Source organism: Macrobrachium nipponense, chromosome 36 (genome assembly GCF_015104395.2).
Source record: "Macrobrachium nipponense isolate FS-2020 chromosome 36, ASM1510439v2, whole genome shotgun sequence".
Lineage (NCBI taxonomy): Eukaryota > Metazoa > Arthropoda > Malacostraca > Decapoda > Palaemonidae > Macrobrachium > Macrobrachium nipponense.
This window is the reverse complement of record NC_087220.1, coordinates 30,115,919-30,130,918: the sequence shown is the minus strand read 5'-3', so window position 1 is coordinate 30,130,918 and position 15,000 is coordinate 30,115,919. Positions and strand designations below refer to the sequence as shown.

Here is a 15,000-nt window from a genome sequence, read left to right as displayed (position 1 = left end):
TTAATATCCAATTCGCTCTACCTCAGGATTAATATATTTCCATATTTTTTTATCTGAAGGGAAATTTTTTAGGTGATAATAATTTCGTCCTCTCGTGAATTCGAGCCAGCATGGGCTACCAAACTGTACTACGCCGTAACCAGTAAACGCGGTATTTTCCCATTTCGAAGCGTTGCTGCGTCCGACGATCTTGGCTCGTCATTATATCGTACATGGGTGATGCGTCTTGGTGATGAACTCGGCTAGCTTCCCCTACGAACATGCTGCCCGGAGACTGGACTCTACCTAAGCGTCCGCCTGACAGCACTACCAAAGCTATCATACCTGAAGTTCGGGGGAGCTGCCTGATGCGGAGCGCCATCTCTTTGATCCCCTGGTGAGGACCTGCGAGCGATCGAAGTCCTTCCATTGACACCCTGGCTCTATCTACGCATGTCTTGTTCCACTGACTAAGGTAAATGAAATTGGAAGTTGTTCCGTTGTTCCTTCACCTGCTATTACTTGCACTCATTCCTTATTCCAACTGTGTCTTATATTCCTATCTTTACTATTCCCACCTCTTTCAGAGACTCGAGTGAGTTCGTGCAATTGTGATATTTTTGTAAAATCTGTATAGATGTGGTATTAGTATGTGTTACTTTTCTAACAGTGATTTCGATATATTAACGTCATATTGAATTACTGAGTGTTTTGCATAATTATCATTTCGCGTTTATCATTTTATGTAACTTTACCGCTGTTAGTATTTGTATTACAACGTTGACTGCTTTGCAGATTCGTGTAGACCTTCCCCGTTGTGCGTTTTCTGCTAGTGCCAAGTCTAGGGATAATATTCCTGAGTTTCCAGTTGGAGCTTACGCTTGCTTACAGTGCTCCAACATTTAATGTTGCTCAGTGTTGTTAGTTTTAAGGTCAAGATCCATATTTCCATGCGCCATATGTGATCCTTTAGGATTAGTGATTTTACTTGCAATGCAGTGGCACATTTGTTTTAGCACTGTACCGAATAGTGATTAGTGTTTTAGTGGTACGGATATAGTTAATGCCCCTGTAACCTTTAAACTTCTGATAACCTTATAGAATTATATTTTGTAAGTGACACCTTACGTTTACCTTCAATCTTTTGAAAGTAATTTTAGTAGTTTTCTATTAAGGTTTATTCTATCCAGGCCACCTCTAGTCAGTATAGTCGTTCTCACAAAGCATCATTGAATAGAACCATTTTTTTTCTTATTTCTCAAAATAAAACTTAATTAATACCCCGGTTCTTCACTATGACTGAATATATATATATGTGTGTGTGTGATATATATATATATATATATATATATATATATATATTATATATATATATATATATATAGATATATATATGTGTGTGTGTATGTGTGATATATATATATATATATATATATATATATATATATATATATATATATATATATATATATGTGTGTGTGTGTGTGTGTGTGTGTGTTTGTGTGTATGTGTATGTATGTATGTATATGCATAAATCAAAAGTATAGTCGTTTCCTTAAAAGTAAAAACGCAAAGGTTATATCTATGTCAAGACATTAGCTAATGAATTGGGGGTTAACACGCTATAACAAAAATTCCACAACATTAGCAGCTCATACAGACAAATAGGAGGCTTATTTCAATCAAGTTGAGGTTCTTATACATCCTGAACCATTCACTTCCACTTCCTTTCCAATACCGCTTTTGGGAAACCCATTTAATACATTCAAGGTTTCCCTCTTCACAAACCGGGTTTTTTCCAATAAAGAAGTCTTCCCAAACACATTTCCTAAAGATTCTCGATTCCTATTGACCTCGGTAGCTCCACAGCTACCTACAACACCGTCTCTATCTCTAGCATCTACTATTAGGATTAGATCGTTTAGCAAAACTACCTATTCTTGTCCTCCAAATTCAGCTAGACACAGAAAATAACTTTCCTTTTCATTGTTTTACATTTCTATATCAACAGAAATTCATTATTTTAACTTATTTCTGCCGCATTCAATCTTACCTTACAATCCTTGAATAAAAACCTTTGTAGTCTTTCACTCTTCTTTAGAGACGTCTGCATAATGCAAACGCTACATTTTTCATACCTCTATTCTTTACTGTTACCAAAGGACACAGCATAGTATCTTTCTGGAAACGAATACTGTATAATTTTATACTTCTTCTGTTGTACACAACATTTACGCTCATTACATGTTATTTTTTTTAAATGTCTGTATAATGTATATGGGTACAAAACCCATATTTCTGCCTATCTTGTAACCAAAAACAATGCAGAGCGAAGATGATTTTTATTTTCTTTACCTTACGTCTCATGGGACTGAAAGATGTCATTGCTATTGGCCTCAGAGGTAGGCATCTCTAATTAAAGGGCTACCTTGAGCTATATTGTATGTATAACCAAAAATTATTGGGAAATCCTAAGACGTCAATGCCCAGGAAGCACTGCAATTCCTCGGTACATTAAAGTAAAGGTTTTTTAATATAAAAAACCTACTTATTACATCCACGACGTAGATGGTTGCGGAATAATCAAGCTCTACTTTTTTTTTAATCTACTCCCCAAGCAATACTTATTGTTTCTACGTATTCTTGACACCTACAAATTGTTATAACACTATTAAATCTCATAGAGCAATGTGTGGGTTGCCTAAATTTCCCAAAATGTAGACCCCAATTTTAAACTGGCCAAGTTTTTTAAACTCTACTTCTACAACCTTTACCGATTAACATTGAGAATTAATTATGAAGAATGCTACCAAAACTAAAGGATTCACTTTCCTTTATGAATGAATGACACCCAAGAGAAATCACTTACAATAAGTTGCACTATATACTTTTTGGTGACTGGGTTGATAATTACTTTGGACTCACAGGATAATCTCAACATAATCCCTCAGTTAGATATGGACAACATAGTTCGGCAATTTTCCATCACATAAATAACACGACCCATACCATGGATTGGAAATCATCATACAAACAAGATAATAGGATCAACCTTTCCAATAGAGCCTTGAACTCTGACCATATAGATAATATCTTCCTTAAGGCAGCGGTGAAGGGGATTAGGACAATTGACAACCAACGTCGGCTTAATGGTGACCCCAGGCATCACCTTAGAGCATATCTACCACTATATATTTAGCAAATGTAACTTCTGTCATTCACTACATGATAAGGGTGGGAACAGTCGACCGAAATATAGTCCTTAGTTTTAAACCAGAGTGTTTTAATGGGCCTTTTATACTTGAGACGTATTCTGTTTTAACAGAAGAATTTATTTACACAGAAACACACACGCACACACACACACACACACACACACACATATATATATATATATATATATATATATATATATATATATATATATAATATATATATGTGTGTGTGTGTGTGTGTGTGTGTGTGTGTGTGTGTGTGTGTGTGCCTGTGTAAATAAATTCTTCTGTTAAAACAGAATACGTCTCAAGTATAAAAGGCCCATTAAAACACTGGTATAAAACTAAGCAGTATATTTCGGTCGACTGACTCCCACCCTTATTATGTAGTGAATGACAGAAGTTACATTTGCGAAATATATAGTGGGAGATATGCTCTAAGGTGATGCCTGGGGTCACCGCTAAGCCGACATTGGTTCTGTCAATTGTTTTAATCCCCTTCACTGCTGCCTTTAGGAAGATATTATCTATATGGTCAGAGTTCAAGGCTCTATTGGAAAGGTTGATCCTATTATCTTGTTTGTATGATGATTTCCAATCCATGGTATGGGTCGTGTTATTTATGTGATGGAAAATTGCCGAACTATGTTGTCCATATCTAACTGAGGGATTATGTTGAGATTATCCTGTGAGTCCAAAGTAATTATCAAACCAGTCACCAAAAAGTATATAGTGCAACTTATTGTAAGTGATTTCCCTTGGGTGTCCTTCATTCGTAAAGGCAAGTGAATCCTTTAGTTTTGGTAGCATTCTATATATATATGTATATATATATATATATATATATTATATATATATATATATATATATATATATACATATATATATATATATATATATATATAGTATATATATATATATATATATATATATATATATATATGTGTGTGTGTGTGTGTGTGTGTGTGTGTGTACACTGTGTGAGTGCATGCGTATGCATTCACGAAGCCGTTTCTCATAGTGGAATGGGTTCAGAAAAACAGAATAGTGTCACCGCGACATTCATGTACAAACGACGGAAATGTTGGTCACCCCCCCACCTCTGCAAGAAAATTATACAGCAATAGCCATTCCATACACCTATTCTGAAGCTAATCAGCATCCAGTAAGACTCCATAAACACACTGGACTAGTTAAATCAATCATGCATATAGTATCGTGCAGCCTACAAAATTTAGACCTTTCCCTCTGATACCTGTTGCAGTCATCTGTCTTTTATTCATAATACTCTTATTCACACGGACACGTCCAAATTATATTCTTTTTCACGACTTTATTTTCATTTATTATTTCCGCATGGCTGACCCATTTCAGAAAACCTAAATCAACCTTTGTATCATTACGTCGAAGTATATCCACTTTTCTCGTCTTTTCAATTTTTATACCACAAATGTCATACAAACATTTCATCTTATCGTCCTTATTTTTTTTTTTTTTTTTTTTTTTTTGTAAATAGCATTAACACTTTCATAAAGACGTGTGTACTCAATTCTGCCATACTGCTCACTGTGGGTTAGAAACGCCTATTCTGAGCATATTACTAAGGTTTGGGAAATACCATGAGACCTTCCTTGTTTTGTCTGTTCAATTATATTTATTCCCAAATAACACCTCAAATAAACCCATTCCATTATTCTACCTTCTATTTTCCTGTTCATTAATGTTTCCAATTTTCCCTTATAATCCTGCCCTAGCTCACATTTACACTTAACGTTCCCTTTTTGATAAAATTCTCTATTCACTAGTTTATGCAGTTTCTCTTCATTATCTGAATCAGTACTGTACTTACCACCTGTAATTTATCAGTCACTCCGTAATGTATTTATAAGTAGCTTTCTTATTCCACATAATTTCTCTTAAAACTACTCTTCCTTATCAAAGTTCTATCATCAGCTTATCTATATATATATATATTCAGAAGACAATAAGATGGAAGATGCCCTTGTTTCATCCACAAATTTAAACGAAAACTGTTGGATATTTTAACTCGCACTCTGCAATCATCATTAACACTGTTGACCACCTTCAACAGCTTACCATCTGTGCCATTTCAGCAGCCCTGACCCTTTACAAACCTATTAGTAATTGAACAACAAGCCCTTTTGTTTGATAGTCAGTCGCTATTTCACCTGTCTTATTATCTCAGTCAAAACCATTCAGTTTCCCCGGTAAATGCAACTTCATGTTGTGCCCCTATAGTTTTAGAACTATCTATCTCTCTCTCTCTCTCTCTCTCTCTCTCTCTCTCTCTGCTCTCTCTCTCCTCTCTCTCTCTCTCTTCTCTCTCTCTCTCTCTGTATATACATATATATATATATATATATATATATATAGATATATATATATATATATATATATATATATATATATATATATACATATATATATATATATATATATATATATATATATATATATGTGTAAAATATATATATATATATATATATATATATATATATATATATATATATATATATATATATATATATATACATATATATAGTATATATATATATACATATATATATATATATATATATATATATATATATATATATATATATATATATATATATATATATATATATATATATATATATATATATATATATAAGTATATATATATATATATATATATATATATATATATATATATATATATGATATATATATATATATATCTATTTATATATATATATATATATATATATATATATATATCTATATATATATATATACACAGGGTGTGTATATATATATATACACACCCTGTGTATATATATATACACAGAAAATATTGCATTAAACGTACATTGCAAGGCTTCATTTGTCGGTGAAGGTAATTTTAAAATAACAATTATCATTAGCGCTGCTTTTACACGATAGAGGATGGAGCGTTTAGGCCGATGTCGATCAAGTACCTCCTAATCAAATGTATTATTTAGATTTTGAAAAAAAAAAAAATATACATGCATCACTGAATCCCTTTCCCTCCCTATCAGTAGTGTTCATTGGACATCGATAAAAAAAGTAACCTAATTGAATCAACCCTCCATCAAGGGTAGGCTTGCATCTTCATTGCACCTATCAAAGATTTCAAATGAATTTTTAAAAATATCTCCCTCCCCATCTAAAGTATTCATCAGAACCAGTCATAGGCGTAGACTATACTTTGTTTTTGTTTTTTTCATCTGTCCATCCGCCTGTGGTGTTTGCGCATGGTAACACTGCGGCCCGGGCTTTAAATAATATCCTATTTCGAATATTAACGGTGTAATTCGCATACAATAAATTATTAAAACACTTTTCAGTTGCAAATGTACTCCCAGATATCCTTTTATTTACCTAAAACTTAGACATAGCGTAACTATTAAAAGCCCGGGACGCAGTGTTACCATGCGCGACCACCACAGGTGGATGGACAGATGGAAAAAAAACAGAGTATAGTCATGATTCCTGGTTCAACAATTCCATGACGAGGCAGCAGGACAGAGCTCACAAAAATACAACGTTCACAAATAACCGTGGCTCAGCAACATTTGCACTACTTACTTGATATGTAAAGCCATGCGTTACCACTGTAGCTAATCGTTTAAATTAGATGACTTGCAAGAAAGAGAATCATAATTAAAATACTATTATTCCACTTGCCTCATTCACTTTAACGTCTCCACTCCCCTAAACATCCGAGGCTACACCTGCTTCTCTCTACCAACATCCATCGCATGAAAGCAGTAATCATGGTTACAGTTATTTTCTGCTCAAAATTGTATTTTCTTTCATTACCCAGAAATATTTGCATAACCTCGTGTTACACCCCGTGTATTTGTTACATGGAATATGTGAAATCCAGGGATTTCACGAAATCCCTGGGGCATTATTCAAATAACCAATTCGCCTAGGAACATTTGATCCACGAGGGCCAGTAATAAACATGGTGAAACTGATTTATCTACACTGTTTTGCCGTGTTTGGTACTAGTCCCTTGGGGGTCAAATGTGTTTCGCCGTTTTTAGTACTACCCCTTGGGAATCAAATGCACTTAGGGACAGTTGATCCCCCACGGGATAATACTAAACATGGCAGAATACATATGACTCCCCAAGGGCCAGTACTAAACATGGCGAAACAGTGCAGATGATCACTGTTTCACTGCGTTTAGCACTAACAATCGGGGTTCAAATGTTCCTAAGCGAATTGGTCATTTCACACATTCCTTAGGAATTTTGTGAAATCCATGATTTCAAATATTTCCAGTAACATATATGTATGTATGTATATATATATATATATATATATATATATATATATATATATATATATATATATATATATATATATATATATATATATATATGCATGGTCACATACATATAAACGCATTATATATACATATGTATATATATGAACATACATATATATATAGGATATATATCTATATAATATATATATATATATATATATATATATATATATATATATATATATATACATAATATATATGTATGTATGTATATATAATACCAATTCAAATAAGTAGAAACTTCAATTAATTCCCACCTTATGCCAGTAAATGTACAGGAATACTGCTGTTATTCCGGCAATCTCCGTAGTTATGAATCCAAGCATAATCAGGTAACAGCTCCAGCCATAAGTGTACACGAAAAGGGGAGGTTGGAACGTGGAGCGCGGCCTTAGTTTCTCGGCAACTTCTCCCTTCAGTGTTGCAATGTATATTACCATTCCCAGCATCATGAAGAGCCCTGGAAAGCAATGGGGTATAGTGGGCTGCCTCAGTTTTTCTTTAGCTTCCCTCAACAAAGGTATCCAGCGAAGATCGCTGCATTGCTAATCATCCCAAATACTTTTGGAAAAATCAGAGACTATCTTGCCTATCTGTAAACGAGACATTCCTTCATTGGACGACATTTTGCTAAAAATTATGAACAGTTCTCCTTTATTATCTTTGGCAGAACTTGTACTTTGTTTGAAGTAAGCATAATTAAGACTTGTAAGAATATTTTAAATTGGATAACTTGAAAATCATTTGGTTTACTCCTTTGAAAATAACTATTTGTCCATTTGACAATAACCGTTTGGTTTTCAACATCGTGACTTTTATGTTAGCAGACAAATTAGTTGACTAGATGTGGATTACGTGCAAAGACAATACGAAATTACGATGCGTGTTGCTAAACCATCAACAATAAGATTCTCATAACATCATTAAGATTTTCCTAGATCTGAGGTAACAGTAGTAACTTACCTGAGATAATAAAGGTGATGCCAGAAAGAAAGGTAAAAAACCGACGTCTGCTACAACAGTGACCACTAATACAAAAGATTTCAGCTAAAGTGAGCAGGACTACAGCAGTCAGAAAGAACCCCACGGATTTCAGAACAGTATCTGCAAAGAAAATGCGAGGATGATACTCTGAAGGTATTCTAAGATCAGATCTCTATTGAGATATTAATACTGTCACGAAAACAGCACTTCTCTCTATCCGATGTCAAAGGGTAATTTGAGAAGTTCTTCATAACTGTTAATTACAAATGTTTCATGAATAATGAACTTTGTAAATTTATATACGAAATTCTGCAGTGAACCCAGTCTTTCAATCAAGGTTTAAAAACATTAAAGGTGCGTTAGCATATGCTTGCTGAATTCATGTGCCCTTTGTTCTCGATATACCGCTGATAGCCATCATGAGGAATAACAGTTGTATATTCATGAACTTGAGTCCAAGAGAAAAAAATGTTGCAATTCTAGATATTTTGAGACCATTTTAGGAAGAGTACTTCCAAGCTACAAGTAAAACTGTGAAAGTATCATGAGTTTTGCTGTTGATATTGAAGAAACAGAATAAAATCGACCTGTTCGTCTTGAAAGCCTATGGTTGTAATCACGCTATACTCTGTTTTTTTTCCATCTGTCCATCGGGTTGTGGTGTATGCGTATGGTAACACTGCGTCCCGGGCTTTATATAGTTACATTCAGCTTACATTCACCAATAATAATAATATCCTATTTCGAATATTAACGGTGTACTTAGCATACAGTAATTTATTAAAACACTTTTCAGTTGCAAATGTACACCCAGATATCCTTTTATTTACCTAAAACTTACATATAGCGTAACTATTTAAAGCCCGGGACGCAGTGTTACCATACACATACACCACAGGTGGATGGACAGATGGAAAAAAAACAGAGTATAGTTAGATACTCACGAGGAATTGCCATAGTAGAGTCGTTGGGGTCAGGACTGTATTCTTCCGAAGGAAAATAGTCAATTTTCTGGCACTGGAACTCAGATTTCCCGACTGAAAATGAGAACAATTTGTCTTATACAAACTATTTTTGAACAAAATGAATGGAAGCGATGTGGTTACCTACAAAGTTTTTCTTTTCAAGTAAATGATGTGAAGGTTCACCAAAATTAATATCAGTGTTAAACAAATATAGATTAAAGGTGACGAATTCTGTTTTTGAGATTAAATTAACCGATTAGAGTGCAAAGCAATTGATGAAAGTAAATCTGGAATATACATACATATATATATATATATATATATATATATATATATATATATATATATATATATATATATATATATATGTATATATATATATATATATATATATATATATATATATATATATATACATAATATATATATATATATATATATATATATATATATATATATATATATATATATATATATATATATACTAGAGTATGAGGATTTACAGTGTTAACTAACGTAAGAGTATCCGCTACCCGCATCTGTTCAGTATTTACTCTTTAAAAATCAGTTTACAGATTCTTGGGACTTTACTTCGAACTAAGGTCATCTGATTTATTGGCGTTTCTAAGTAATTTAAATAATGAAAGCATTATTTAGTATTGTGATAAATTATCCCTGAGCTAAACGGTACCTGACACGAATTCATGTGTAATTGTTTAAAATTTGAAGGTTGCAAGAATTTAGACTTACTTATAAAATGTACACAAGGTAATTAATGCTTGTGTAAAATAAACGAGAAAAAAATAACTGAAGGATTACTTTTATCTCTTTTGCGATATATATCTCGTTATATTCAGTACCCACAGTTAGTTGTAATATTCGATATGGGTATTAAATACCTTATAAATAGCAAATGTGTTATGATTTTTAACGGTAAGCGTGCGGATAGTTTTGGTGTAATTCCTTTAATATGTTGATGATATTAATTTAAGGGAACAGTAAGATAATTTTCTTCATTAATTGTTTGCAGTGAGCAAAATTTCTATCCAGGAAAAATAGTCGAAAAAGAAAAATTATTACATATTGATTGATGTGATGACGTAATCAAATCATGAGCTGCATCTCTTCAACTTTCAGTGCTACAAAAATAGTAGACTAGAACTAAAAACAAAGCAAAAAAATTAATAAAAATATTGCGGAGAAAAAAACAGTTATGTGAAAGACAACGGACTTCTGATGAAACCAGGATAAGTGACAACCCAGGGCAGACTAACCGTCAGTAGCACAGAGGGTGAAGAGTCCACTTTTCGTCTTCTTGCTGAGGAACTCGATCTTGGAGGACCCGTTTCTGTAGGATGGGTTCAGGATCTTTTCCTCCGACTTGAGCCAGGCGTCAATGCTTAGCGCGGTCAGGACTGTCACTCCACTGAGACATGCGGCTATGGTCGTCCCTAGCCAGAGGATGTGAACTGTGGCATCGAGACTCAGCATTCTTTCACCCAGTTACCGTCCACACCTGTGCCCTCCCTCCTCCCCCTTCCACTTTCCGAATAGCCAATTTACCTTTTTTTTTCTTCTTCTTCTTTTTTTAAGTGAACAAGGCTCTATATTTTCACCCCGTAAAGTAATTTGACAAACTCTTCTCCGAAGCTGAATTCAGTGAGACTCATTTATGCCACTCCCTTATACGAATCAGTTCGTTTGATGCTCTCGATTTCCTTTGTGTTATTTGGTTACACAATTGGAATTGTTTTTTTAGGTTTCACAAACAAACTTTTATTCTGTTCGGTCAGTTTCAAAACTTTGTTTGAGGCTCTTCGCATTTAAACATGTTTTCAGATGAGTCATCAAACTTTCATTCTTAATTTAATTGAGATATAGTGAGTCGACAAATATATTTTTGCTTCATGCCACACCAGGTTCCAAAACTCTATTAGAAGATTCTTTACAAATTTTCATAAATACCTGATATTTTCCTTGAACTGTATTCAAATTTTTCTTTAACTGGCATGAACAATTGTAACTAAATATAGGATTGAAAGAAGAACAGTCATATCATTTTTTTTTTTTTTTTTTATCTCGAGTGTTGAACCCTTTTCTACACAATTTGTAATACTTATATTACTTGTTTGTTCCTGATTGCAAGAGTATCCTAAAAGATTTTTTGTTGATCGAGTGGAACACGAATCCTTAAGCGGATTTGTATCATCTGATGTTTTGTCATAACGAGAACTTTGTTGTGTACATATTTTTTTGTTTCATACTAGAAGGTTTCTCAAGAACAGATGGACATATTAAGCAACATTATAATGAAAATTAGTGTTAATCACAGCTCAGTTCACATATGCCTCATGAAGTTGTTGGTATTGAAGGAAATTTAAGTAAGATAGACCTTTTTTCTTCAGTCACTAATTGTTTATTGATCTTTGAAATTTCGATTGCTTTTATGTTCATTCTAATCATGATAAACTCAGATGCGTCAGCAGTTTTCATACTCGGCTGTGTTCTTAATTCAGTTATCCTCTTGTATCTACTTTTGTGCTCATTTACAGTATATCATGACTGATTTACTGACATAATCTAGAAAAATATAACAAAGCACATCTAATAAAAAGCTTGGACGTTGTTACTGTTTATCAAAATGATCGTTTTGTTCAATGGAAGCGCCCACATTTCCCCATAAGTCCACGATTTCATCCAGCGACATTTCCATTTCCTTGTACGAACGAAAAGTTGCCTACAAACTTGTAGTTGGAGATCATTTCAAGCTTCGCCCTGAAAAGTGAAAAAGTAAAGTTAGAAATTTAATATTTTCAACAACATCTAGACAGACATTTCGCTGGAAAACAATTTTTGCTGCAATCACCGACTTCGCTCTTACTTTAAAAGTTAAATAACTGCTGTCAAAGTGAAAAGCGAAGTTGGATGTACATTTCACTTCTTTTTGATTTATGGTCCACAATCTTAGGTTAAACGAAAAGTGACACCCGCTTTTGTCGCCAGGTGAATTTGACTTGGTAACTACAAAAGTGAATGTGTTGTTCAGAAAAGATATTTGTTTCTGTATGATAGACTACCATCTACTCCATGCACTTTTTTCATATATGTTTATAAATATTTAGAGTCGATAAAATAAAATTATGATCAAGAGAAGAATGAATGTCGAATTTACATAGAATTGATATGAAGTTTTTCATTAAATTCATTTACAAACACATATATATGTATATACGTACACACACACACATAAGTGAGGCAGCCAGTTGCGAGGAATGATACATTTATTGCCTACGCGTTTTGTAACCTAGTTACGTCATCAGAGCTGAAATATATCGGACAACAGTTAAAATACACATCACATAAGTCAAACATAAAAACAACAATTCACACTTAAAAGATTCCTAATGACTCAAGAATGGGCAGTTCGTGTAAGTGGCTTGTTTGACCTAAGATAGCGGAGTATTTGATATTAGTATGGCACATTTTTGAATGATTTCTGATGTTAGAGAATTCAATGATCGTTTATAGATATTATTGCCCCAAATGTGATTCGTGGACTTAGGTGGGATCGACCAAAAGATTGCCGAGGGTCAGGGCTCTTTTAATACTGTCTTAAGTTCCTCAGTGGACTTTATTTCCTAGCCATTGACGAAGGACTGATACATAGTATTAGAAGTCACAAATATATATATACTGCTGAGACCGTACTGATGAACATACACAACCGTTTCAGATTACAGCTCCACCCACAGGCGGTGTCAAGGTATGAGTGGCCTTCAAGACTCAGTTAGCTAAAAATTACAATATACTCTCAAGGTAGAATACTGATAAACGTACAGACCATAGGAGACTACTAATTCTCACCTGGCAGGTGTCAAGGAGGCGAGGTTGGAAATCTCATTATCACTGCTGCCTCCGTACTGTGTTTACAAATATGATAATCCTATTTTCATATATCTCTACTGCCTACTTCAAAATTTAAACAATTTACAAATTTATTTTGATATTAAAGGATCAAGTTTATACATCCCTTGACTGATATTCATATTATGGCTGTAACTTTCTTTCCTAAAGCTATATTCAATGATATTCCTTTCTACTGTGTTATTAGAATATACAATACTTTTTGCCCCCTTCCAAGTAGATAGCATGATTGTTCTCACTAAAATGTGAGAAAACACCACCGTTACCCTGTGCATAGCTCATTCATTTTCTATGCTCTTCTATTCTCGTTTCCAGTGCTTTACCAGGCTGGCCAATAAAATAGTTGTTACAAGACTTACATGAAATATTATACACAACATTTCATGAGTTTTCAAGGCCACTCCTACCTTGACACCCGCCTGTAGGTGGATATTTAATCTCAAATGTTTATGTATTTTTGTCAGTACTGTATCTGTGGAATATATATTTGTGACTTCTTATAGTATTTTTCACTGCTTCCCCAATGGCTTGGAAATAAAGTCGAAACCGGTCACGACCCGGTCTCTTAATTTTCACTTGTGGTAATGTGTGTGATACTCACAGACATATGTGTGTGTGTGTGTGTGTGTGCGTGTGTGAGTTTGTATGTTTATTGCTATGTTTGGACAGCAGTTCCATACAAAAAAAATTCTCGTGTACTTTGTAATGCCACAACCAAGGAATACTATGCGCAGCACAGTAAACCCACTGGGACAGGAAATGAACATAAATAACAGATAATCATCTCTTATGTTACTAGTGGTAGTAAAAGATAGAGCATGGACGGGAAATGACAGTGGTTTAAGTTACGAGGTACGGATATAATGTAACTCTTGGTAGGGGGGGGGGGGGGGGGGGGGGGGGGGGGGAGGGGGGGGGGGGGGGGGGGGGGGCGGGGGGACAGAGATTTTACTAAGTGTCTGTGTACCCTCGAGGGAAGAAGTGCCCCGGTACATTAGCTTTTTAAGAGGCCAATGGTATTCACCGATTCCGTCCTGTAGGAAGTATATATATATATATATATATATATATATATATATATATATATATATATATAATATATATTATATATATATATATATACATATATTACAGGGTCTGGTGGACTCTGTTCTAATTGATAAATTCATTGGTATATATATATATATATATATATATATATATATATATATATATATATATATATATATATATATATATATATTACAGGGTCTGATGGACTCTGTTCTAATTGAAATGAATGAAATCATAAATTTGTAACTCAATCTACCATTGCATCCAACCAACTCTGCAGCAAAATCAAGTTATCAAATCTAAGGCTAAACTAAACTCAGAGATACAAAAATAGAGTCTTTATTTCCCCAAAAGAACTAACATGAAAACCAAGGAAAATGAATTTAAAAATTCCAAAAACATGACATACAATTACTCCTCTAGTGGTCATCTTGATTAAAAAACATGTCACACACTATTTTCATTGTCAAAAATCCATCAGTATTTTTCTAAAGAAAATTGTCAGTTAGAGAATTCA

General features: G+C 33.7%; 1 protein-coding gene across 2 annotated transcripts in view; it reads right to left on the bottom strand.

The window, feature by feature from the left end:
* Positions 1–15,000, bottom strand: part of LOC135203544 (uncharacterized) — a 94,754-nt gene that overhangs the window by 7,776 nt on the left and 71,978 nt on the right. Inside the window, exons 1-5 of one of the 2 annotated variants that reach the window (XM_064233278.1) lie at positions 12,743–12,837; positions 10,781–12,281; positions 9,486–9,578; positions 8,521–8,661; positions 7,815–8,017 (exon numbers count right to left, since the gene is read on the bottom strand). In XM_064233278.1, coding sequence (XP_064089348.1) covers positions 7,815–8,017; positions 8,521–8,661; positions 9,486–9,578; positions 10,781–10,997 — 654 coding nt within the window. In that variant the 5' untranslated portion in view covers positions 10,998–12,281; positions 12,743–12,837. Of the gene's footprint in view, positions 1–7,814; positions 8,018–8,520; positions 8,662–9,485; positions 9,579–10,780; positions 12,282–12,742; positions 12,838–15,000 lie in introns of those variants that run through there. The other variant, XM_064233277.1, reaches the window with a different exon arrangement.